The 22,429-nt window shown below is 41.2% G+C and overlaps 8 protein-coding genes across 8 annotated transcripts; 4 read left to right on the plus strand and 4 right to left on the minus strand.

Moving 5' to 3' along the window:
- Positions 1–247: 247 nt before the first annotated feature.
- LOC128718353 (perlucin-like protein) lies at positions 248–778 on the minus strand. The gene is made up of 2 exons (XM_053811981.1): positions 718–778; positions 248–624 (listed from the first exon to the last, which is right to left on the minus strand). The coding sequence occupies exons 1-2, from the start codon at positions 776–778 to the stop codon at positions 248–250; spliced, it is 438 nt and encodes a 145-aa protein (XP_053667956.1).
- A 192-nt stretch (positions 779–970) lies between these two features.
- Positions 971–1,414, plus strand: LOC128718354 (pulmonary surfactant-associated protein D-like). Its single transcript, XM_053811982.1, has one exon. The coding sequence runs from the start codon at positions 971–973 to the stop codon at positions 1,412–1,414; it is 444 nt and encodes a 147-aa protein (XP_053667957.1).
- Positions 1,415–7,955: 6,541 nt separating this feature from the next.
- LOC128718356 (perlucin-like protein) lies at positions 7,956–8,486 on the minus strand. The gene is made up of 2 exons (XM_053811985.1): positions 8,426–8,486; positions 7,956–8,332 (listed from the first exon to the last, which is right to left on the minus strand). Exons 1-2 carry the CDS (start codon positions 8,484–8,486, stop codon positions 7,956–7,958), a joined length of 438 nt encoding a protein of 145 aa, XP_053667960.1.
- Positions 8,487–8,678: 192 nt separating this feature from the next.
- LOC128718357 (pulmonary surfactant-associated protein D-like) lies at positions 8,679–9,122 on the plus strand. Its single transcript, XM_053811986.1, has one exon. The coding sequence runs from the start codon at positions 8,679–8,681 to the stop codon at positions 9,120–9,122; it is 444 nt and encodes a 147-aa protein (XP_053667961.1).
- A 3,728-nt stretch (positions 9,123–12,850) lies between these two features.
- Positions 12,851–13,381, minus strand: LOC128718358 (perlucin-like protein). Its single transcript, XM_053811987.1, has 2 exons — positions 13,321–13,381; positions 12,851–13,227 (listed from the first exon to the last, which is right to left on the minus strand). Exons 1-2 carry the CDS (start codon positions 13,379–13,381, stop codon positions 12,851–12,853), a joined length of 438 nt encoding a protein of 145 aa, XP_053667962.1.
- Positions 13,382–13,573: 192 nt separating this feature from the next.
- LOC128718359 (pulmonary surfactant-associated protein D-like) lies at positions 13,574–14,017 on the plus strand. The gene has a single exon (XM_053811988.1). It carries the CDS (start codon positions 13,574–13,576, stop codon positions 14,015–14,017), a length of 444 nt encoding a protein of 147 aa, XP_053667963.1.
- A 3,736-nt stretch (positions 14,018–17,753) lies between these two features.
- On the minus strand, positions 17,754–18,284 carry LOC128718360 (perlucin-like protein). The gene is made up of 2 exons (XM_053811989.1): positions 18,224–18,284; positions 17,754–18,130 (listed from the first exon to the last, which is right to left on the minus strand). The coding sequence occupies exons 1-2, from the start codon at positions 18,282–18,284 to the stop codon at positions 17,754–17,756; spliced, it is 438 nt and encodes a 145-aa protein (XP_053667964.1).
- Positions 18,285–18,476: 192 nt separating this feature from the next.
- LOC128718361 (pulmonary surfactant-associated protein D-like) lies at positions 18,477–18,920 on the plus strand. Its single transcript, XM_053811990.1, has one exon. It carries the CDS (start codon positions 18,477–18,479, stop codon positions 18,918–18,920), a length of 444 nt encoding a protein of 147 aa, XP_053667965.1.
- Positions 18,921–22,429: the final 3,509 nt, after the last annotated feature.

Genomic DNA, 22,429 nt, shown 5'->3' on the forward strand with positions numbered 1-22,429 from the left:
TAGGCATATGCTATATTTGCTAAGAGAGGGTAAGTTGATGAGATCGCAATAAGACTTAGCCTCTTCTGAATGTTTCATGAGCCCTCAAAATCGTAGTCCTTAAGACCAACGAAACAAAATCGGTTCAGACTGCACGGATTAACTTCGGGAAGGTTTCGGATCTGTTAGCAGAGCATTTGTTTTTGGCATAGAGAAACATATTTTACAACTGTTATAGGTTGCAACATGCAATCAAACTACATGCTTATTATTGACGCACGAAAGCACACACGAACCCACCAGCTACAGAATCACAAGCAACATCATTCCACTGTCTCGAAGATGCGACTCCCATCACAAGACAATTTTCCACACCATTGTTATTGTTGGGCTCGCCTTTGTAAAAGTTAGTGTACGTTGTTTTTTTGTTGAGCCCGATCCATACGAAATTACCTTCGGACCCAAGATCAGTGCCTCCAATGGCCCAATCTTTGCTAAAATCTCCTGCCGCCATAATGGCAGCTTCAGCCCGCGTGTTTTCTTCTGCAGACTCGATGGAAGCCAAATGTCCGCCGAAGAGACGACATTGCTGCCAAGCTTGGAAGAAGTTAACAGCGCGTTTGTATGCCACATAGTCCTTGTATCCTGTGGAGGAGAACGAGTAAGGTACACAGGAAACGTGAATCAGTATTAGTTATTGTGTGGAAAGCGTCACACTTTCGCTTTCGTTACGCTAACCATGCGCTTCCGTCGCAAACAACGCCAAACACAGTAGTAAGCACAAACTCTTGAACGCCATTGTTGTCACTCTAGCTTAGGTAGTGCTTTGCAAAACGATCTGCTACAGAACGACACCGACAGGCAGACTTTTATACTCTACTTCAAATGTTTACTCAGCTGTCCGGACATTGGGCTTTCAAGCTATAAAAACGAGAGGTGGCTTCTTGGTGCATTGTACTTTACGTATAGAGTTTAATCGTAGCTTCACATGATGAAGACAGGTTTGATCGCTCCAATCGTCGTCGCCCTTGTGGCCGTGGGTCTACCCGCAACACATGCGCTTCGGTACACCGTCCACAACATCGCAGTACCCTTTTTCGAAGCCTGGCAGCAGTGCTTAGCGAAGGGAGGAAGCTTAGCCTCAATCGAGTTGGCAGTGCAGAATCTTGCCGTGACCGATCAAATCCAGAAGTCTGGTGCATCTGGCGCCTGGTGGATCTCAGGCTCAGACTTGGGCTTGGAAGGATCATGGATTTGGATGTCGAGGAACACACCAGTCGGCTATCGCAGCGGTTATATTAACTTCGCCGATGGAGAACCAAACAATAAGGCTGCCGGCGGGGAAAACTGCCTGACGATGCACAAGGATGGAGGGTGGAACGATGAATCGTGCGATAATCGCAACTTTTATGTATGTGAGTACTATTCCACTTAGCCGAGTTGGTTGAGCTCTTGGGCTAATAGTTGCGCGATTGCAATTGCGATACAATGGAACAGATAATAAAAACAAAACAATTATTACAAATCATACTTAAAGATGGTATCATTATGTTATACAACATGAGAAACTTAGTTTTGACATTTGACACGCGGGACACGTAGGTATGGTCTTATTAGACAAAGAGATACGCTATTCTAGCGCACATATCTCGAAATTCTGCGTAAGTTAAATCCAGGAGTATAACAGTTGCATAGTTGACTTCCTTCTCTGCACTTCCAATTTATTCATCAAAGCAGGCGACTTTTTGAAAACATACAATAAATTAAAAACATACTTCTTGTATGGAAAAATAAGGTATTTTCGACCAATTTTTCGCCTTTTCCTTATATTTGGTGCTATAAACTAACGCAGCTGTCCAATTTCCATCTATCAAAAACCGCCTATCTCCAAATCCACGTATATGAGGAACCGCGTGTCTCGGGGATTGCCTGTGGTTGACTGTTGCGAAAATTTCTATTATCAATTTGACGTCGTAGTAAGCTCTTGTAAAACACATGAACAAAAACTTCTAGCTTAGTATGATATCGTTAATATCCATTTACCTATTCTTTTCTTAGTGTAATCGCAATCTTCTTAACTTGTGTGTTGATCGATGACTAATGTCGTGTTGTGTGGGGCTGGCTTCTGACGAACGGATGAGAGAAATGATATAGAATGCACCCATTTCCGTAGGAGAGAAGCTCCAACAATCTGCGATAATGTCGTCTAGCTCCACTGATCGGTTGATATGCAGACGAACGGATGAGTGTTAAGGAATGTTGATATGATCACACGTGCAACGTAATTTGTTGTAATGATCTCCATCGCTCAAGATCCGTGTCCATCACTAGCTTTATTGCCAGGAAAGGCTAAGTCGTTTGCTCCTAAGCTATTTTCCTATTAAATTCTCCACCTCCATATCAAAAGGCTTCCTTATTCCGAATTTTTCTATCCCTCGTCTAATCCACGACCATCTCTCCTTAGTATCGTTGCGTTCGTGTCTCGCTTCCGATGTATTTTCCCTTGTTCTACAAGCTTAGGTTATGGTTCGTCTCATTGTTCTGTGAAACTTCAGTTGGTGTGTTACATTTTCGTATAAAGCCTTTTGATCTTAATTCAAAATTAATACGTGCTAAAGCTATAACAATACTGCGCCATTCCACACCACCAATCCCAATGCTTATTGTTTTAAAAGGTTTCTTAAGCATTCAGATAATGTGCTCAGTCTAGTGTATAATTTCAAATTACAACGCAAAAGTATCTCAAAATATTCTCCCCATGCTTACAATAAACTCCTACAGTTTGGTGTTTTGTGGAAAGTTTGCCCCAAAAGTCCCAGATCTGGTCCCAGAGAAGAGATCTACTAAATCATGGAAAAGTCCCAGATCTAGAATAGTCTCTTCCCAACCAAAGCAGCTGTCGATTTGTGCAGAAAAATGCATTTGATTACTTAGCAGCAGTACGTTCTTCTTTTCCTTGAATTGCAATGCATAAAACGATTCGTGCAGATGATTAAATAATCAATATAGGGCAGAAACTGTAGTAGAATCGCTTACACGAAACGACCGGAGAAGGTTGACCTGTTTCAATGTACACCGTTGTCATTTACCTAGGTGCATACAGCCCGTTGTGCCATTTAAACAGATGGACCGCTTCCAATTGCATCTTTGTTCGTCTTTGTCAGAGATTTGGGAGTTCTCCTCTAAAGATGATTTCTCAAAACCGAAATTGGTCGACAAAAGACAAGTCTAACACCACGTTATAATCATTTTCGATCGCTAGAATAAGATTTTCATTTCTTTGCCAAACAATAAGCCTATACTTCCCGTGTTAATGCTGCAACTCTGTTGCCGATTCGTGTTCTATCCAAAAATACGTCGATAAACAGTATCGCATACGATGTGAGACCTGGCTTAAGGACATCCTAGTTATGGTTGCCTGTATGATCGTAACTCTGCTGACATCTATCAGTGCGATCGTAACCTTGCTAATAGTTCCTACACGTGATAAACGTGATCGTGTCCTGATTACTTGCCCAGCTTGCCTCTCAGTTCGCACTTGATAAAACCTATCAGTTTAATTTTAACTTTACTTGCTTACTTACCAGGCGCTTCGCAGTCTTTGTCTGCTGCAAGAGTCCTTTAAACCGCTCACGGTCGAGCGCCCGTCGTCTGCTAATCCATTACTCGGCCTTTCTGGCGGATCCTTTAACGCCATCAATCCTTCTTTATGTGGTGGACGACTTAAAAGAACTTTGCGGAAGGGGTCGTCCAGTATCATTTTAAAGACGCCCTAGTTATATACCCTCGATATCTACATGAGAGCAATAAACATAGCGAGACACAATTTACTCTACTTACCAATGGGAATACTCTCTTGTCCACTTTGTTCTTTAGTTAACTTCGGCGCTTGTTGCATTCTGTTGTTCGATTTCAGTTTTATGCCATACTATGCTCATGGCTTACCATACTACTTAGCATGTGGCTACTACCACTGTTAGGCGAATCGGAAATATTCTTTGTATCGTGCCAGTCCTTTGGCCCTTGCCACATACTCCAACGTACTCCGTGTTTATCGTACGCTCTACTTCTCCTATCCTAACTTACGTAGGAGGATCCTTTTCTCCGCAAACTTTGTTCACAACAAAGCGCTTTAAGCTTTTTTATTATCGGTTACTTCATAAACAATTTTGAAGCACTGAATTTTGTTTTAATAGATTTTGGAAATCGTACTCCAGAAAAAAACTCGCGAGTAGAAACGCATTTGAGAACCAAACAATAAGGCTGCCGGCGGGGAAAACTGCCTGACGATGCACAAGGATGGAGGGTGGAACGATGAATCGTGCGATAATCGCAACTTTTATGTATGTGAATACTATTCCACTTAGCCGAGTTGGTTGAGCTCTTGGGCTAATAGTTGCGCGATTGCAATTGCGATACAATGGAACAGATAATAAAAACAAAACAATTATTACAAATCATACTTAAAGATGGTATCATTATGTTATACAACATGAGAAACTTAGTTTTGACATTTGACACGCGGGACACGTAGGTATGGTCTTATTAGACAAAGAGATACGCTATTCTAGCGCACATATCTCGAAATTCTGCGTAAGTTAAATCCAGGAGTATAACAGTTGCATAGTTGACTTCCTTCTCTGCACTTCCAATTTATTCATCAAAGCAGGCGACTTTTTGAAAACATACAATAAATTAAAAACATACTTCTTGTATGGAAAAATAAGGTATTTTCGACCAATTTTTCGCCTTTTCCTTATATTTGGTGCTATAAACTAACGCAGCTGTCCAATTTCCATCTATCAAAAACCGCCTATCTCCAAATCCACGTATATGAGGAACCGCGTGTCTCGGGGATTGCCTGTGGTTGACTGTTGCGAAAATTTCTATTATCAATTTGACGTCGTAGTAAGCTCTTGTAAAACACATGAACAAAAACTTCTAGCTTAGTATGATATCGTTAATATCCATTTACCTATTCTTTTCTTAGTGTAATCGCAATCTTTTTAACTTGTGTGTTGATCGATGACTAATGTCGTGTTGTGTGGGGCTGGCTTCTGACGAACGGATGAGAGAAATGATATAGAATGCACCCATTTCCGTAGGAGAGAAGCTCCAACAATCTGCGATAATGTCGTCTAGCTCCACTGATCGGTTGATATGCAGACGAATGGATGAGTGTTAAGGAATGTTGATATGATCACACGTGCAACGTAATTTGTTGTAATGATCTCCATCGCTCAAGATCCGTGTCCATCACTAGCTTTATTGCCAGGAAAGGCTAAGTCGTTTGCTCCTAAGCTATTTTCCTATTAAATTCTCCACCTCCATATCAAAAGGCTTCCTTATTCCGAATTTTTCTATCCCTCGTCTAATCCACGACCATCTCTCCTTAGTATCGTTGCGTTCGTGTCTCGCTTCCGATGTATTTTCCCTTGTTCTACAAGCTTAGGTTATGGTTCGTCTCATTGTTCTGTGAAACTTCAGTTGGTGTGTTACATTTTCGTATAAAGCCTTTTGATCTTAATTCAAAATTAATACGTGCTAAAGCTATAACAATACTGCGCCATTCCACACCACCAATCCCAATGCTTATTGTTTTAAAGGGTTTCTTAAGCATTCTGATAATGTGCTCAGTCTAGTGTATAATTTCAAATTACAACGCAAAAGTATCTCAAAATATTCTCCCCATTCTTCCAATAAACTCCTACAGTTTGGTGTTCTGTGGAAATGTTTGCCCCAAAAGTCCCAGATCTGGTCTCAGAGAAGAGATCTACTAAATCATGGAAAAGTCCCAGATCTAGAATAGTCTCTTCCCAACCAAAGCAGCTGTCGATTTGTGCAGAAAAATGCATTTGATTACTTAGCAGCAGTACGTTCTTCTTTTCCTTGAATTGCAATGCATAAAACGATTCGTGCAGATGATTAAATAATCAATATAGGGCAGAAACTGTAGTAGAATCGCTTACACGAAACGACCGGAGGAGGTTGACCTGTTTCAATGTACACCGTTGTCATTTACCTAGGTGCATACAGCCCGTTGTGCCATTTAAACAGATGGACCGCTTCCGATTGCATCTTTGTTCGTCTTTGTCAGAGATTTGGGAGTTCTCCTCTAAAGATGATTTCTCAAAACCGAAATTGGTCGACAAAAGACAAGTCTAACACCACGTTATAATCATTTTCGATCGCTAGAATAAGATTTTCATTTCTTTGCCAAACAATAAGCCTCTTCTTCCCGTGTTAATGCTGTATCTCTGTTGCCGATTGGTGTTCTATCCAAAAATACGTCGATAAACAGTATCGCATACGATGTGAGACATGGCTTAAGGACATCCTAGTTATGGTTGCCTGTATGATCGTAACTCTGCTGACATCTATCAGTGCGATCGTAACCTTGCTAATAGTTCCTACACGTGATAAACGTGATCGTGTCCTGATTACTTGCCCAGCTTGCCTCTCAGTTCGCACTTGATAAAACCTATCAGTTTAATTTTAACTTTACTTGCTTACTTACCAGGCGCTTCGCAGTCTTTGTCTGCTGCAGAAGTCCTTTAAACCGCTCACGGTCAACCGTCGTCTGCCAATCCATTACTCAGCCTTTCTGGCGGATCCTTTAACGCCATCAATCCTTCTTTATTTGGTGGACGACTTAAAAGAACTTTGCGGAAGGGGTCGTCCAGTATCATTTTAAAGACGCCCTAGTTATATACCCTCGATATCTACATGAGAGCAATAAACATAGCGAGACACAATTTACTCTACTTACCAATGGGAATACTCTCTTGTCCACTCTTTGTTCTTTAGTTAACTTCGGCACTTGTTGCATTCTGTTGTTCGATTTCAGTTTTATGCCATACTATGCTCATGGCTTACCATACTGCTTAGCATGTGGCTACTACCACTGTTAGGCGAATCGGAAATATTCTTTGTATCGTGCCAGTCCTTTGGCCCTTGCCACATACTCCAACGTACTCCGTGTTTATCGTACGCTCTACTTCTCCTATCCTAACTTACGTAGGAGGATCCTTTTCTCCGCAAACTTTGTTCACAACAAAGCGCTTTAAGCTTTTTTATTATCGGTTACTTCATAAACAATTTTGAAGAGCTGGATTTTGTTTTAATAGATTTTGGAAATCGTACTCCAGAAAAAAACTCGCGAGTAGAAACGCATTTGATAACATATATTTTCTAATAGATATACCGAAATACAAGGATAGCATATCAGAACTTCCATTTGAAATCAAATTTTAAATTCATTTGTATATTTATCACTGCATTTTACTTCAACTTCAAACCTCGAATTCGATTGTCTCCTGGAATGATAGATGTTATTATTATTTCACTACCATGATCTGTTCCATTCCACTGACATTATAGTTACTGTGCCAACCCAGACAGTGACCATCCATATATCACCCATCATTTCTATCATCGAAGGACTTTCCACTACAAATAAAAATGCTACGTTTTATTTTAAAAATGCTTCATTTTATTTTAATACCACTGATTTATTATCAAAATTATGACGGCTCTTTGTCGTATTATCGATTTTTGTAATTAAAATGATTATTTTTTGGTACGAAATCGATTCCGCAGCATGATTTAGCTCCCTCTACTACCAACACTGCTAAGCCGACAATTAACTCAAAGCGTCCGTTGATGAACATCAATAGGTTCTATGGTATACTGACTTCTACAATGCTGGGGCGACGTAGGCGCACATATGAAGGCATATGCTATATTTGCTAAGAGAGGGTAAGTTGATGAGATCGCATTAAGACTCAGCCTCTTCTGTACGTTTCATGAGCCCCCAAAATCGTAGTCCTTAAGACCAACGAAACAAAATCGGTTCAGACTGCACGGATTAACTTCGGGAAGGTTTCGGATCTGTTAGCAGAGCATTTGTTTTTGGCATAGAGAAACATATTTTACAACTGTTATAGGTTGCAACATGCAATCAAACTACATGCTTATTATTGACGCACGAAAGCACACACGAACCCACCAGCTACAGAATCACAAGCAACATCATTCCACTGTCTCGAAGATGCGACTCCCATCACAAGACAATTTTCCACACCATTGTTATTGTTGGGCTCGCCTTTGTAAAAGTTAGTGTACGTTGTTTTTTTGTTGAGCCCGATCCATACGAAATTACCTTCGGACCCAAGATCAGTGCCTCCAATGGCCCAATATTTGCTAAAATCTCCTGCCGCCATAATGGCAGCTTCAGCCCGCGTGTTTTCTTCTGCAGACTCGATGGAAGCCAAATGTCCGCCGAAGAGACGACATTGCTGCCAAGCTTGGAAGAAGTTAACAGCGCGTTTGTATGCCACATAGTCCTTGTATCCTGTGGAGGAGAACGTGTAAGGTACACAGGAAACGTGAATCAGTATAAATTATTGTGTGGAAAGCGTCACACTTTCGCTTTCGTTACGCTAACCATGCGCTTCCGTCGCAAACAACGCCAAACACAGTAGTAAGCACAAACTCTTGAACGCCATTGTTGTCTCTCTAGCTTAGGTAGTGCTTTGCAAAACGATCTGCTACAGAACGACACCGACAGGCAGACTTTTATACTCTACTTCAAATGTTTACTCAGCTGTCCGGGCAATGGGCTTTCAAGCTATAAAAACGAGAGGTGACTTCTTGGTGCATTGTACTTTACGCATAGAGTTTAATCGTAGCTTCACATGATGAAGACAGGTTTGATCGCTCCAATCATCGTCGCCCTTGTGGCCGTGGGTCTACCCGCAACACATGCGCTTCGGTACACCGTCCACAACACCGCAGTACCCTTTTTCGAAGCCTGGCAGCAGTGCTTAGCGAAGGGAGGAAGCTTAGCCTCAATCGAGTTGGCAGTGCAGAATCTTGCCGTGACCGATCAAATCCAGAAGTCTGGTGCATCTGGCGCCTGGTGGATCTCAGGCTCAGACATGGGCTTGGAAGGATCATGGATTTGGATGTCGAGGAACACACCAGTCGGCTATCGCAGCGGATATATTAACTTCGCCGATGGAGAACCAAACAATAAGGCTGCCGGCGGGGAAAACTGCCTGACGATGCACAAGGATGGAGGGTGGAACGATGAATCGTGCGATAATCGCAACTTTTATGTATGTGAATACTATTCCATTTAGCCGAGTTGGTTGAGCTCTTGGGCTAATAGTTGCGCGATTGCAATTGCGATACAATGGAACAGATAATAAAAACAAAACAATTATTACAAATCATACTTAAAGATGGTATCATTATGTTATACAACATGAGAAACTTAGTTTTGACATTTGACACGCGGGACACGTAGGTATGGTCTTATTAGACAAAGAGATACGATATTCTAGCGCACGTATCTCGAAATTCTGCGTACGTTGAATCCAGGAGTATAACAGTTGCATAGTTGACTTCCTTCTATGCACTTCCAATTTATTCTTCAAAGCAGGCGACTTTTTGAAAACATACAATAAATTAAAAACATACTTCTTGTATGGAAAAATAAGGAATTTTCGACCAATTTTTCGCCTTTTTCTTATATTTGGTGCTATAAACTAACGCAGCTGTCCAATTTCCATCTATCAAAAACCGCCTATCTCCGAATCCACGTATATGAGGAACCGCGTGTCTCGGGGATTGCCTGTGGTTGACTGTTGCGAAAATTTGTATTATCAATTTGACGTCGTAGTGAGCTCTTGTAAAACACATGAACAAAAACTTGTAGCTTAGTATGATATCGTTAATATCCATTTACCTGTTCTTTTCTTAGTGTAATCGCAATCTTCTTAACTTGTGTCCTGTTATATCTTATGTCATCTCGTTTATTTATTCCTTTACCTCTGACCCCTACTCAAAGTGAGGAGGGATGTTGGCTTTCGGAGAGTCGAGCTGCGAGAATGCGTCTTCTTCCATAGGGGACCTGCGTTGATCGATGACTAATGTCGTGTTGTGTGGGGCTGGCTTCTGTCGAACGGATGAGAGAAATGATATAGAATGCACCCATTTCCGTAGGAGAGAAGCTCCAACAATCTGCGATAATGTCGTCTAGCTCCACTGATCGGTTGATATGCAGACGAACGGATGAGTGTTAAGGAATGTTGATATGATCACACGTGCAACGTAATTTGTTGTAATGATCTTCATGGCTCAAGATCCGTGTCCATCACTAGCTTTATTGCCAGGAAAGGCTAAGTCGTTTGCTCCTAAGCTATTATCCTATTAAATTCTCCACCTCCATATCAAAAGGCTTCCTTATTCCGAATTTTTCTATCCCTCGTCTAATCCACGACCATCTCTCCTTAGTATCGTTGCGTTCGTGTCTCGCTTCCCGATGTATTTTCCCTTGTTCTACAAGCTTAGGTTATGGTTCGTCTCATTGTTCTGTGAAACTTCAGTTGGCGTTACATTTTCGTATAAAGCCTTTTGATCTTAATTCAAAATTAATACGTGCTAAAGCTATAACAATACTGCGCCATTCCACACCACCAATCCCAATGCTTATTGTTTTAAAGGGTTTCTTAAGCATTCTGCGAATGTGCTCAGTCTAGTGTATAATTTCAAATTACAACGCAGAAGTATCTCAAAATATTCTCCCCATTCTTCCAATAAACTCCTACAGTTTGGTGTTTTGTGGAAAAGTTTGCCCCAAAAGTCCCAGATCTGGTCCCAGAGAAGAGATCTACTAAATCATGGAAAAGTCCCAGATCTAGAATAGTCTCTTCCCAACCAAAGCAGCTGTCGATTTGTGCAGAAAAATGCATTTGATTACTTAGCAGCAGTACGTTCTTCTTTTCCTAGAATTGCAATGCATAAAACGACTCGTGCAGATGATTAAATAATCAATATAGGGCAGAAACTGTAGTAGAATCGCTTACACGAAACCGGAGGAGGTTGACCTGTTTCAATGTACACCGTTGTCATTTACCTAGGTGCATACAGCCCGTTGTGCCATTTAAACAGATGGACCGCTTCCAATTGCATCTTTGTTCGTCTTTGTCAGAGATTTGGAAGTTCTCCTCTAAAGATGATTTCTCAAAACCGAAATTGGTCGACAAAAGACAAGTCTAACACCACGTTATAATCATTTTCGATCGCTAGAATAAGATTTTCATTTCTTTGCCAAACAATAAGCCTATACTTCCCGTGTTCATGCTGCAACTCTGTTGCCGATTGATGTTCTATCCAAAAATAAGTCGATAAACAGTATCGCATACGATGTGAGACCTGGCTTAAGGACATCCTAGTTATGGTTGCCTGTATGATCGTAACTCTGCTGACATCTATCAGTGCGATCGTAACCTTGCTAATAGTTCCTACACGTGATAAACGTGATCGTGTCCTGATTACTTGCCCAGCTTGCCTCTCAGTTTGCACTTAATAAAACCTATCAGTTTAATTTTAACTTTACTTGCTTACTTAGTCGCAGTCTTTGTCTGCTGCAGGAGTCCTTTAAACCGCCCACGGTCGAGCGCCCGTCGTCTGCCAATCCATTAGTCGGCCTTTCTGGCGGATCCTTTAACGCCATCAATCCTTCTTTATTTGGTGGACGACTTAAAAGAACTTTGCGGAAGGGGTCGTCCAGTATCATTTTAAAGACGCCCTAGTTATATACCCTCGATATCTACATGAGAGCAATAAACATAGCGAGACACAATTTACTCTACTTACCAATGGGAATACTCTCTTGTCCACTCTTTGTTCTTTAGTTAACTTCGGCACTTGTTGCATTCTGTTGTTCGATTTCAGTTTTATGCCATACTATGCTCATGGCTTACCATACTGCTTAGCATGTGGCTACTACCACTGTTAGGCGAATCGGAAATATTCTTTGTATCGTGCCAGTCCTTTGGCCCTTGCCACATACTCCAACGTACTCCGTGTTTATCGTACGCTCTACTTCTCCTATCCTAACTTACGTAGGAGGATCCTTTTCTCCGCAAACTTTGTTCACAACAAAGCGCTTTAAGCTTTTTTATTATCGGTTACTTCATAAACAATTTTGAAGAGCTGGATTTTGTTTTAATAGATTTTGGAAATCGTACTCCAGAAAAAAACTCGCGAGTAGAAACGCATTTGATAACATATATTTTCTAATAGATATACCGAAATACAAGGATAGCATATCAGAACTTCCATTTGAAATCAAATTTTAAATTCATTTGTATATTTATCACTGCATTTTACTTCAACTTCAAACCTCGAATTCGATTGTCTCCTGGAATGATAGATGTTATTATTATTTCACTACCATGATCTGTTCCATTCCACTGACATTATAGTTACTGTGCCAACCCAGACAGTGACCATCCATATATCACCCATCATTTCTATCATCGAAGGACTTTCCACTACAAATAAAAATGCTTCGTTTTATTTTAAAAATGCTTCATTTTATTTTAATACCACTGATTTATTATCAAAATTATGACGGCTCTTTGTCGTATTATCGATTTTTGTAATTAAAATGATTATTTTTTGGTACGAAATCGATTCCGCAGCATGATTTAGCTCCCTCTACTACCAACACTGCTAAGCCGACAATTAACTCAAAGCGTCCGTTGATGAACATCAATAGGTTCTATGGTATACTGACTTCTACAATGCTGGGGCGACGTAGGCGCACATATGTAGGCATATGCTATATTTGCTAAGAGAGGGTAAGTTGATGAGATCGCATTAAGACTCAGCCTCTTCTGTACGTTTCATGAGCCCCCAAAATCGTAGTCCTTAAGACCAACGAAACAAAATCGGTTCAGACTGCACGGATTAACTTCGGGAAGGTTTCGGATCTGTTAGCAGAGCATTTGTTTTTGGCATAGAGAAACATATTTTACAACTGTTATAGGTTGCAACATGCAATCAAACTACATGCTTATTATTGACGCACGAAAGCACACACGAACCCACCAGCTACAGAATCACAAGCAACATCATTCCACTGTCTCGAAGATGCGACTCCCATCACAAGACAATTTTCCACACCATTGTTATTGTTGGGCTCGCCTTTGTAAAAGTTAGTGTACGTTGTTTTTTTGTTGAGCCCGATCCATACGAAATTACCTTCGGACCCAAGATCAGTGCCTCCAATGGCCCAATATTTGCTAAAATCTCCTGCCGCCATAATGGCAGCTTCAGCCCGCGTGTTTTCTTCTGCAGACTCGATGGAAGCCAAATGTCCGCCGAAGAGACGACATTGCTGCCAAGCTTGGAAGAAGTTAACAGCGCGTTTGTATGCCACATAGTCCTTGTATCCTGTGGAGGAGAACGTGTAAGGTACACAGGAAACGTGAATCAGTATAAATTATTGTGTGGAAAGCGTCACACTTTCGCTTTCGTTACGCTAACCATGCGCTTCCGTCGCAAACAACGCCAAACACAGTAGTAAGCACAAACTCTTGAACGCCATTGTTGTCTCTCTAGCTTAGGTAGTGCTTTGCAAAACGATCTGCTACAGAACGACACCGACAGGCAGACTTTTATACTCTACTTCAAATGTTTACTCAGCTGTCCGGGCAATGGGCTTTCAAGCTATAAAAACGAGAGGTGACTTCTTGGTGCATTGTACTTTACGCATAGAGTTTAATCGTAGCTTCACATGATGAAGACAGGTTTGATCGCTCCAATCATCGTCGCCCTTGTGGCCGTGGGTCTACCCGCAACACATGCGCTTCGGTACACCGTCCACAACACCGCAGTACCCTTTTTCGAAGCCTGGCAGCAGTGCTTAGCGAAGGGAGGAAGCTTAGCCTCAATCGAGTTGGCAGTGCAGAATCTTGCCGTGACCGATCAAATCCAGAAGTCTGGTGCATCTGGCGCCTGGTGGATCTCAGGCTCAGACATGGGCTTGGAAGGATCATGGATTTGGATGTCGAGGAACACAGCAGTCGGCTATCGCAGCGGATATATTAACTTCGCCGATGGAGAACCAAACAATAAGGCTGCCGGCGGGGAAAACTGCCTGACGATGCACAAGGATGGAGGGTGGAACGATGAATCGTGCGATAATCGCAACTTTTATGTATGTGAATACTATTCCATTTAGCCGAGTTGGTTGAGCTCTTGGGCTAATAGTTGCGCGATTGCAATTGCGATACAATGGAACAGATAATAAAAACAAAACAATTATTACAAATCATACTTAAAGATGGTATCATTATGTTATACAACATGAGAAACTTAGTTTTGACATTTGACACGCGGGACACGTAGGTATGGTCTTATTAGACAAAGAGATACGATATTCTAGCGAACGTATCTCGAAATTCTGCGTACGTTGAATCCAGGAGTATAACAGTTGCATAGTTGACTTCCTTCTATGCACTTCCAATTTATTCTTCAAAGCAGGCGACTTTTTGAAAACATACAATAAATTAAAAACATACTTCTTGTATGGAAAAATAAGGAATTTTCGACCAATTTTTCGCCTTTTTCTTATATTTGGTGCTATAAACTAACGCAGCTGTCCAATTTCCATCTATCAAAAACCGCCTATCTCCGAATCCACGTATATGAGGAACCGCGTGTCTCGGGGATTGCCTGTGGTTGACTGTTGCGAAAATTTGTATTATCAATTTGACGTCGTAGTGAGCTCTTGTAAAACACATGAACAAAAACTTGTAGCTTAGTATGATATCGTTAATATCCATTTACCTGTTCTTTTCTTAGTGTAATCGCAATCTTCTTAACTTGTGTCCTGTTATATCTTATGTCATCTCGTTTATTTATTCCTTTACCTCTGACCCCTACTCAAAGTGAGGAGGGATGTTGGCTTTCGGAGAGTCGAGCTGCGAGAATGCGTCTTCTTCCATAGGGGACCTGCGTTGATCGATGACTAATGTCGTGTTGTGTGGGGCTGGCTTCTGTCGAACGGATGAGAGAAATGATATAGAATGCACCCATTTCCGTAGGAGAGAAGCTCCAACAATCTGCGATAATGTCGTCTAGCTCCACTGATCGGTTGATATGCAGACGAACGGATGAGTGTTAAGGAATGTTGATATGATCACACGTGCAACGTAATTTGTTGTAATGATCTTCATGGCTCAAGATCCGTGTCCATCACTAGCTTTATTGCCAGGAAAGGCTAAGTCGTTTGCTCCTAAGCTATTATCCTATTAAATTCTCCACCTCCATATCAAAAGGCTTCCTTATTCCGAATTTTTCTATCCCTCGTCTAATCCACGACCATCTCTCCTTAGTATCGTTGCGTTCGTGTCTCGCTTCCCGATGTATTTTCCCTTGTTCTACAAGCTTAGGTTATGGTTCGTCTCATTGTTCTGTGAAACTTCAGTTGGCGTTACATTTTCGTATAAAGCCTTTTGATCTTAATTCAAAATTAATACGTGCTAAAGCTATAACAATACTGCGCCATTCCACACCACCAATCCCAATGCTTATTGTTTTAAAGGGTTTCTTAAGCATTCTGCGAATGTGCTCAGTCTAGTGTATAATTTCAAATTACAACGCAGAAGTATCTCAAAATATTCTCCCCATTCTTCCAATAAACTCCTACAGTTTGGTGTTTTGTGGAAAAGTTTGCCCCAAAAGTCCCAGATCTGGTCCCAGAGAAGAGATCTACTAAATCATGGAAAAGTCCCAGATCTAGAATAGTCTCTTCCCAACCAAAGCAGCTGTCGATTTGTGCAGAAAAATGCATTTGATTACTTAGCAGCAGTACGTTCTTCTTTTCCTAGAATTGCAATGCATAAAACGACTCGTGCAGATGATTAAATAATCAATATAGGGCAGAAACTGTAGTAGAATCGCTTACACGAAACGACCGGAGGAGGTTGACCTGTTTCAATGTACACCGTTGTCATTTACCTAGGTGCATACAGCCCGTTGTGCCATTTAAACAGATGGACCGCTTCCAATTGCATCTTTGTTCGTCTTTGTCAGAGATTTGGAAGTTCTCCTCTAAAGATGATTTCTCAAAACCGAAATTGGTCGACAAAAGACAAGTCTAACACCACGTTATAATCATTTTCGATCGCTAGAATAAGATTTTCATTTCTTTGCCAAACAATAAGCCTATACTTCCCGTGTTCATGCTGCAACTCTGTTGCCGATTGATGTTCTATCCAAAAATAAGTCGATAAACAGTATCGCATACGATGTGAGACCTGGCTTAAGGACATCCTAGTTATGGTTGCCTGTATGATCGTAACTCTGCTGACATCTATCAGTGCGATCGTAACCTTGCTAATAGTTCCTACACGTGATAAACGTGATCGTGTCCTGATTACTTGCCCAGCTTGCCTCTCAGTTCGCACTTGATAAAACCTATCAGTTTTATTTTAACTTTACTTGCATACTTACCAGGCGCTTCGCAGTCTTTGCCTGCTGCAAGAGTCCTTTAAACCGCCCACGGTCAACCGTCGTCTGCCAATCCATTACTCGGCCTTTCTGGCGGATCCTTTAACGCCATCAATCCTTCTTTATTTGGTGGACGACTTAAAAGAACTCTGCGGAAGGGGTCGTCCAGTATCATTTTAAAGACGCCCTAGTTATATACCCTCGATATCTACATGAGAGCAATAAACATAGCGAGACACAATTTACTCTACTTACCAAAGGGAATACTCTCTTGTCCACTCTTTGTTCTTTAGTTAACTTCGGCACTTGTTGCATTCTGTTGTTCGATTTCAGTTTTATGCCATACTATGCTCATGGCTTATCATTCTACTTAGCATGTGGCTACTACCACTGTTAGGCGAATCGGAAATATTCTTTGTATCGTGCCAGTCCTTTGGCCCTTGCCACAGACTCCAACGTACTCCGTGTTTATCGTACGCTCTACTTCTCCTATCCCAACTTACGTAGGAGGATCCTTTTCTCCGCAAACTTTGTTCACAACAAAGCGCTTTAAGCTTTTTTATTATCGGTTACTTCATAAACAATTTTGAAGAGCTGGATTTTGTTTTAATAGATTTTGGAAATCGTACTCCAGAAAAAAAACTCGCGAGTAGAAACGCATTTGATAACATATATTTTCTAATAGATATACCGAAATACAAGGATAGCATAACAGAACTTCCATTTGAAATCAAATTTTAAATTCATTTGTATATTTATCACTGCATTTTACTTCAACTTCAAACCTCGAATTCGATTGTCTCCTGGAATGATAGATGTTATTATTATTTCACTACCATGATCTGTTCCATTCCACTGACATTATAGTTACTGTGCCAACCCAGACAGTGACCATCCATATATCACCCATCATTTCTATCATCGAAGGACTTTCCACTACAAATAAAAATGCTTCGTTTTATTTCAAAAATGCTTCATTTTATTTTAATACCACTGATTTATTATCAAAATTATGACGGCTCTTTGTCGTATTATCGATTTTTGTAATTAAAATGATTATTTTTTGGTACGAAATCGATTCCGCAGCATGATTTAGCTCCCTCTACTACCAACACTGCTAAGCCGACAATTAACTCAAAGCGTCCGTTGATGAACATCAATAGGTTCTATGGTATACTGACTTCTACAATGCTGGGGCGACGTAGGCGCACATATGTAGGCATATGCTATATTTGCTAAGAGAGGGTAAGTTGATGAGATCGCATTAAGACTCAGCCTCTTCTGTACGTTTCATGAGCCCCCAAAATCGTAGTCCTTAAGACCAACGAAACAAAATCGGTTCAGACTGCACGGATTAACTTCGGGAAGGTTTCGGATCTGTTAGCAGAGCATTTGTTTTTGGCATAGAGAAACATATTTTACAACTGTTATAGGTTGCAACATGCAATCAAACTACATGCTTATTATTGACGCACGAAAGCACACACGAACCCACCAGCTACAGAATCACAAGCAACATCATTCCACTGTCTCGAAGATGCGACTCCCATCACAAGACAATTTTCCACACCATTGTTATTGTTGGGCTCGCCTTTGTAAAAGTTAGTGTACGTTGTTTTTTTGTTGAGCCCGATCCATACGAAATTACCTTCGGACCCAAGATCAGTGCCTCCAATGGCCCAATATTTGCTAAAATCTCCTGCCGCCATAATGGCAGCTTCAGCCCGCGTGTTTTCTTCTGCAGACTCGATGGAAGCCAAATGTCCGCCGAAGAGACGACATTGCTGCCAAGCTTGGAAGAAGTTAACAGCGCGTTTGTATGCCACATAGTCCTTGTATCCTGTGGAGGAGAACGTGTAAGGTACACAGGAAACGTGAATCAGTATTAGTTATTGTGTGGAAAGCGTCACACTTTCGCTTTCGTTACGCTAACCATGCGCTTCCGTCGCAAACAATGCCAAACACAGTAGTAAGCACAAACTCTTGAACGCCATTGTTGTCTCTCTAGCTTAGGTAGTGCTTTGCAAAACGATCTGCTACAGAACGACACCGACAGGCAGACTTTTATACTCTACTTCAAATGTTTACTCAGCTGTCCGGGCAATGGGCTTTCAAGCTATAAAAACGAGAGGTGACTTCTTGGTGCATTGTACTTTACGCATAGAGTTTAATCGTAGCTTCACATGATGAAGACAGATTTGATCGCTCCAATCGTCGTCGCCCTTGTGGCCGTGGGTCTACCCGCAACACATGCGCTTCGGTACACCGTCCACAACACCGCAGTACCCTTTTTCGAAGCCTGGCAGCAGTGCTTAGCGAAGGGAGGAAGCTTAGCCTCAATCGAGTTGGCAGTGCAGAATCTTGCCGTGACCGATCAAATCCAGAAGTCTGGTGCATCTGGCGCCTGGTGGATCTCAGGCTCAGACATGGGCTTGGAAGGATCATGGATTTGGATGTCGAGGAACACACCAGTCGGCTATCGCAGCGGATATATTAACTTCGCCGATGGAGAACCAAACAATAAGGCTGCCGGCGGGGAAAACTGCCTGACGATGCACAAGGATGGAGGGTGGAACGATGAATCGTGCGATAATCGCAACTTTTATGTATGTGAATACTATTCCATTTAGCCGAGTTGGTTGAGCTCTTGGGCTATTAGTTGCGCGATTGCAATTGCGATACAATGGAACAGATAATAAAAACAAAACAATTATTACAAATCATACTTAAAGATGGTATCATTATGTTATACAACATGAGAAACTTAGTTTTGACATTTGACACGCGGGACACGTAGGTATGGTCTTATTAGACAAAGAGATACGCTATTCTAGCGCACGTATCTCGAAATTCTGCGTACGTTGAATCCAGGAGTATAACAGTTGCATAGTTGACTTCCTTCTATGCACTTCCAATTTATTCTTCAAAGCAGGCGACTTTTTGAAAACATACAATAAATTAAAAACATACTTCTTGTATGGAAAAATAAGGAATTTTCGACCAATTTTTCGCCTTTTTCTTATATTTGGTGCTATAAACTAACGCAGCTGTCCAATTTCCATTTATCAAAAACCGCCTATCTCCGAATCCACGTATATAAGGAACCGCGTGTCTCAGGGATTGCCTGTGGTTGACTGTTGCGAAAATTTGTATTATCAATTTGACGTCGTAGTGAGCTCTTGTAAAACACATGAACAAAAACTTGTAGCTTAGTATGATATCGTTAATATCCATTTACCTGTTCTTTTCTTAGTGTAATCGCAATCTTCTTAACTTGTGTCCTGTTATATCTTATGTCATCTCGTTTATTTATTCCTTTACCTCTGACCCCTACTCAAAGTGAGGAAGGATGTTGGCTTTCGGAGAGTCGAGCTGCGAGAATGCGTCTTCTTCCATAGGGGACCTGCGTTGATCGATGACTAATGTCGTGTTGTGTGGGGCTGGCTTCTGTCGAACGGATGAGAGAAATGATATAGAATGCACCCATTTCCGTAGGAGAGAAGCTCCAACAATCTGCGATAATGTCGTCTAGCTCCACTGATCGGTTGATATGCAGACGAACGGATGAGTGTTAAGGAATGTTGATATGATCACACGTGCAACGTAATTTGTTGTAATGATCTCCATCGCTCAAGATCCGTGTCCATCACTAGCTTTATTGCCAGGAAAGGCTAAGTCGTTTGCTCCTAAGCTATTATCCTATTAAATTCTCCACCTCCATATCAAAAGGCTTCCTTATTCCGAATTTTTCTATCCCTCGTCTAATCCACGACCATCTCTCCTTAGTATCGTTGCGTTCGTGTCTCGCTTCCCGATGTATTTTCCCTTGTTCTACAAGCTTAGGTTATGGTTCGTCTCATTGTTCTGTGAAACTTCAGTTGGCGTTACATTTTCGTATAAAGCCTTTTGATCTTAATTCAAAATTAATACGTGCTAAAGCTATAACAATACTGCGCCATTCCACACCACCAATCCCAATGCTTATTGTTTTAAAGGGTTTCTTAAGCATTCTGCGAATGTGCTCAGTCTAGTGTATAATTTCAAATTACAACGCAAAAGTATCTCAAAATATTCTCCCCATTCTTCCAATAAACTCCTACAGTTTGGTGTTTTGTGGAAAAGTTTGCCCCAAAAGTCCCAGATCTGGTCCCAGAGAAGAGATCTACTAAACCATGGAAAAGTCCCAGATCTAGAATAGTCTCTTCCCAACCAAAGCAGCTGTCGATTTGTGCAGAAAAATGCATTTGATTACTTAGCAGCAGTACGTTCTTCTTTTCCTTGAATTGCAATGCATAAAACGATTCGTGCAGATGATTAAATAATCAATATAGGGCAGAAACTGTAGTAGAATCGCTTACACGAAACGACCGGGGGAGGTTGACCTGTTTCAATGTACACCGTTGTCATTTACCTAGGTGCATACAGCCCGTTGTGCCATTTAAACAGATGGACCGCTTCCAATTGCATCTTTGTTCGTCTTTGTCAGAGATTTGGGAGTTCTCCTCTAAAGATGATTTCTCAAAACCGAAATTGGTCGACAAAAGACAAGTCTAACACCACGTTATAATCATTTTCGATCGCTAGAATAAGATTTTCATTTCTTTGCCAAACAATAAGCCTATACTTCCCGTGTTCATGCTGCAACTCTGTTGCCGATTGATGTTCTATCCAAAAATAAGTCGATAAACAGTATCGCATACGATGTGAGACCTGGCTTAAGGACATCCTAGTTATGGTTGCCTGTATGATCGTAACTCTGCTGACATCTATCAGTGCGATCGTAACCTTGCTAATAGTTCCTACACGTGATAAACGTGATCGTGTCCTGATTACTTGCCCAGCTTGCCTCTCAGTTCGCACTTGATAAAACCTATAAATTGATTATTTAATCATCTGCACGAATCGTTTTATGCATTGTAATTCTAGGAAAAGAAGAACGTACTGCTGCTAAGTAATCAAATGCATTTTTCTGCACAAATCGACATCTGCTTTGGTTGGGAAGAGACTATTCTTGATCTGGGACTTTTCCATGATTTAGTAAATCTCTTCTCTGGGACCAGATCTGGGACTTTTGGGGCAAACTTTTCCACAGAACACCAAACTGTGGGAGTTTATTGTAAGCATGGGGAGAATATTTTGAGATACTTTTGCGTTGTAATTTGAAATTATACACTAGACTGAGCACATTCGCAGAATGCTTAAGAAACCCTTTAAAACAATAAGCATTGGGATTGGTGGTGTGGAATGGCGCAGCAATGTTATAGCTTTAGCACGTATTAATTTTGAATTAAGATCAAAAGGCTTTATACGAAAATGTAACGCCAACTGAAGTTTCACAGAACAATGAGACGAACCATAACCTAAGCTTGTAGAACAAGGGAAAATACATCGGGAAGCGAGACACGAACGCAACGATACTAAGGAGAGATGGTCGTGGATTAGACGAGGGATAGAAAAATTCGGAATAAGGAAGCCTTTTGATATGGAGGTGGAGAATTTAATAGGATAATAGCTTAGGAGCAAACGACTTAGCCTTTCCTGGCAATAAAGCTAGTGATGGACACGGATCTTGAGCGATGGAGATCATTACAACAAATTACCTTGCACGTGTGATCATATCAACATTCCTTAACACTCATCCGTTCGTCTGCATATCAACCGATCAGTGGAGCTAGACGACATTATCGCAGATTGTTGGAGCTTCTCTCCTACGGAAATGGGTGCATTCTATATCATTTCTCTCATCCGTTCGACAGAAGCCAGCCCCACACAACACGACATTAGTCATCGATCAACGCAGGTCCCCTATGGAAGAAGACGCATTCTCGCAGCTCGACTCTCCGAAAGCCAACATCCCTCCTCACTTTGAGTAGGGGTCAGAGGTAAAGGAATAAATAAACGAGATGACATAAGATATAACAGGACACATGTTAAGAAGATTGCGATTACACTAAGAAAAGAACAGGTAAATGGATATTAACGATATCATAAGCTACAAGTTTTTGTTCATGTGTTTTACAAGAGCTCACTACGACGTCAAATTGATAATACAAATTTTCGCAACAGTCAACCACAGGCAATCCCTGAGACACGCGGTTCCTTATATACGTGGATTCGGAGATAGGCGGTTTTTGATAAA

The sequence above is a fragment of the Anopheles marshallii genome, chromosome 2, assembly GCF_943734725.1.
Source record: "Anopheles marshallii chromosome 2, idAnoMarsDA_429_01, whole genome shotgun sequence".
In the NCBI taxonomy this organism is placed as follows: domain Eukaryota; kingdom Metazoa; phylum Arthropoda; class Insecta; order Diptera; family Culicidae; genus Anopheles; species Anopheles marshallii.

What these genes read in the sequence shown, in the direction of transcription:
- LOC128718359 (XM_053811988.1), top strand. Translation starts at nt 13,574, where the DNA reads ATGAAGACAGGTTTGATCGCTCCAATCATCGTCGCCCTTGTGGCCGTG.
- LOC128718356 (XM_053811985.1), bottom strand. Translation starts at nt 8,486, where the DNA reads ATGGCGTTCAAGAGTTTGTGCTTACTACTGTGTTTGGCGTTGTTTGCG. An exon ending in GTTTGCGACGGAAGCGCATG is followed by an intron (nt 8,333 to 8,425) that starts GTTAGCGTAACG and finishes TCTCCTCCACAG; the next exon opens with GATACAAGGACTATGTGGCA.
- LOC128718357 (XM_053811986.1), top strand. Translation starts at nt 8,679, where the DNA reads ATGAAGACAGGTTTGATCGCTCCAATCATCGTCGCCCTTGTGGCCGTG.
- LOC128718358 (XM_053811987.1), bottom strand. Translation starts at nt 13,381, where the DNA reads ATGGCGTTCAAGAGTTTGTGCTTACTACTGTGTTTGGCGTTGTTTGCG. An exon ending in GTTTGCGACGGAAGCGCATG is followed by an intron (nt 13,228 to 13,320) that starts GTTAGCGTAACG and finishes TCTCCTCCACAG; the next exon opens with GATACAAGGACTATGTGGCA.
- LOC128718361 (XM_053811990.1), top strand. Translation starts at nt 18,477, where the DNA reads ATGAAGACAGATTTGATCGCTCCAATCGTCGTCGCCCTTGTGGCCGTG.
- LOC128718353 (XM_053811981.1), bottom strand. Translation starts at nt 778, where the DNA reads ATGGCGTTCAAGAGTTTGTGCTTACTACTGTGTTTGGCGTTGTTTGCG. An exon ending in GTTTGCGACGGAAGCGCATG is followed by an intron (nt 625 to 717) that starts GTTAGCGTAACG and finishes TCTCCTCCACAG; the next exon opens with GATACAAGGACTATGTGGCA.
- LOC128718360 (XM_053811989.1), bottom strand. Translation starts at nt 18,284, where the DNA reads ATGGCGTTCAAGAGTTTGTGCTTACTACTGTGTTTGGCATTGTTTGCG. An exon ending in GTTTGCGACGGAAGCGCATG is followed by an intron (nt 18,131 to 18,223) that starts GTTAGCGTAACG and finishes TCTCCTCCACAG; the next exon opens with GATACAAGGACTATGTGGCA.
- LOC128718354 (XM_053811982.1), top strand. Translation starts at nt 971, where the DNA reads ATGAAGACAGGTTTGATCGCTCCAATCGTCGTCGCCCTTGTGGCCGTG.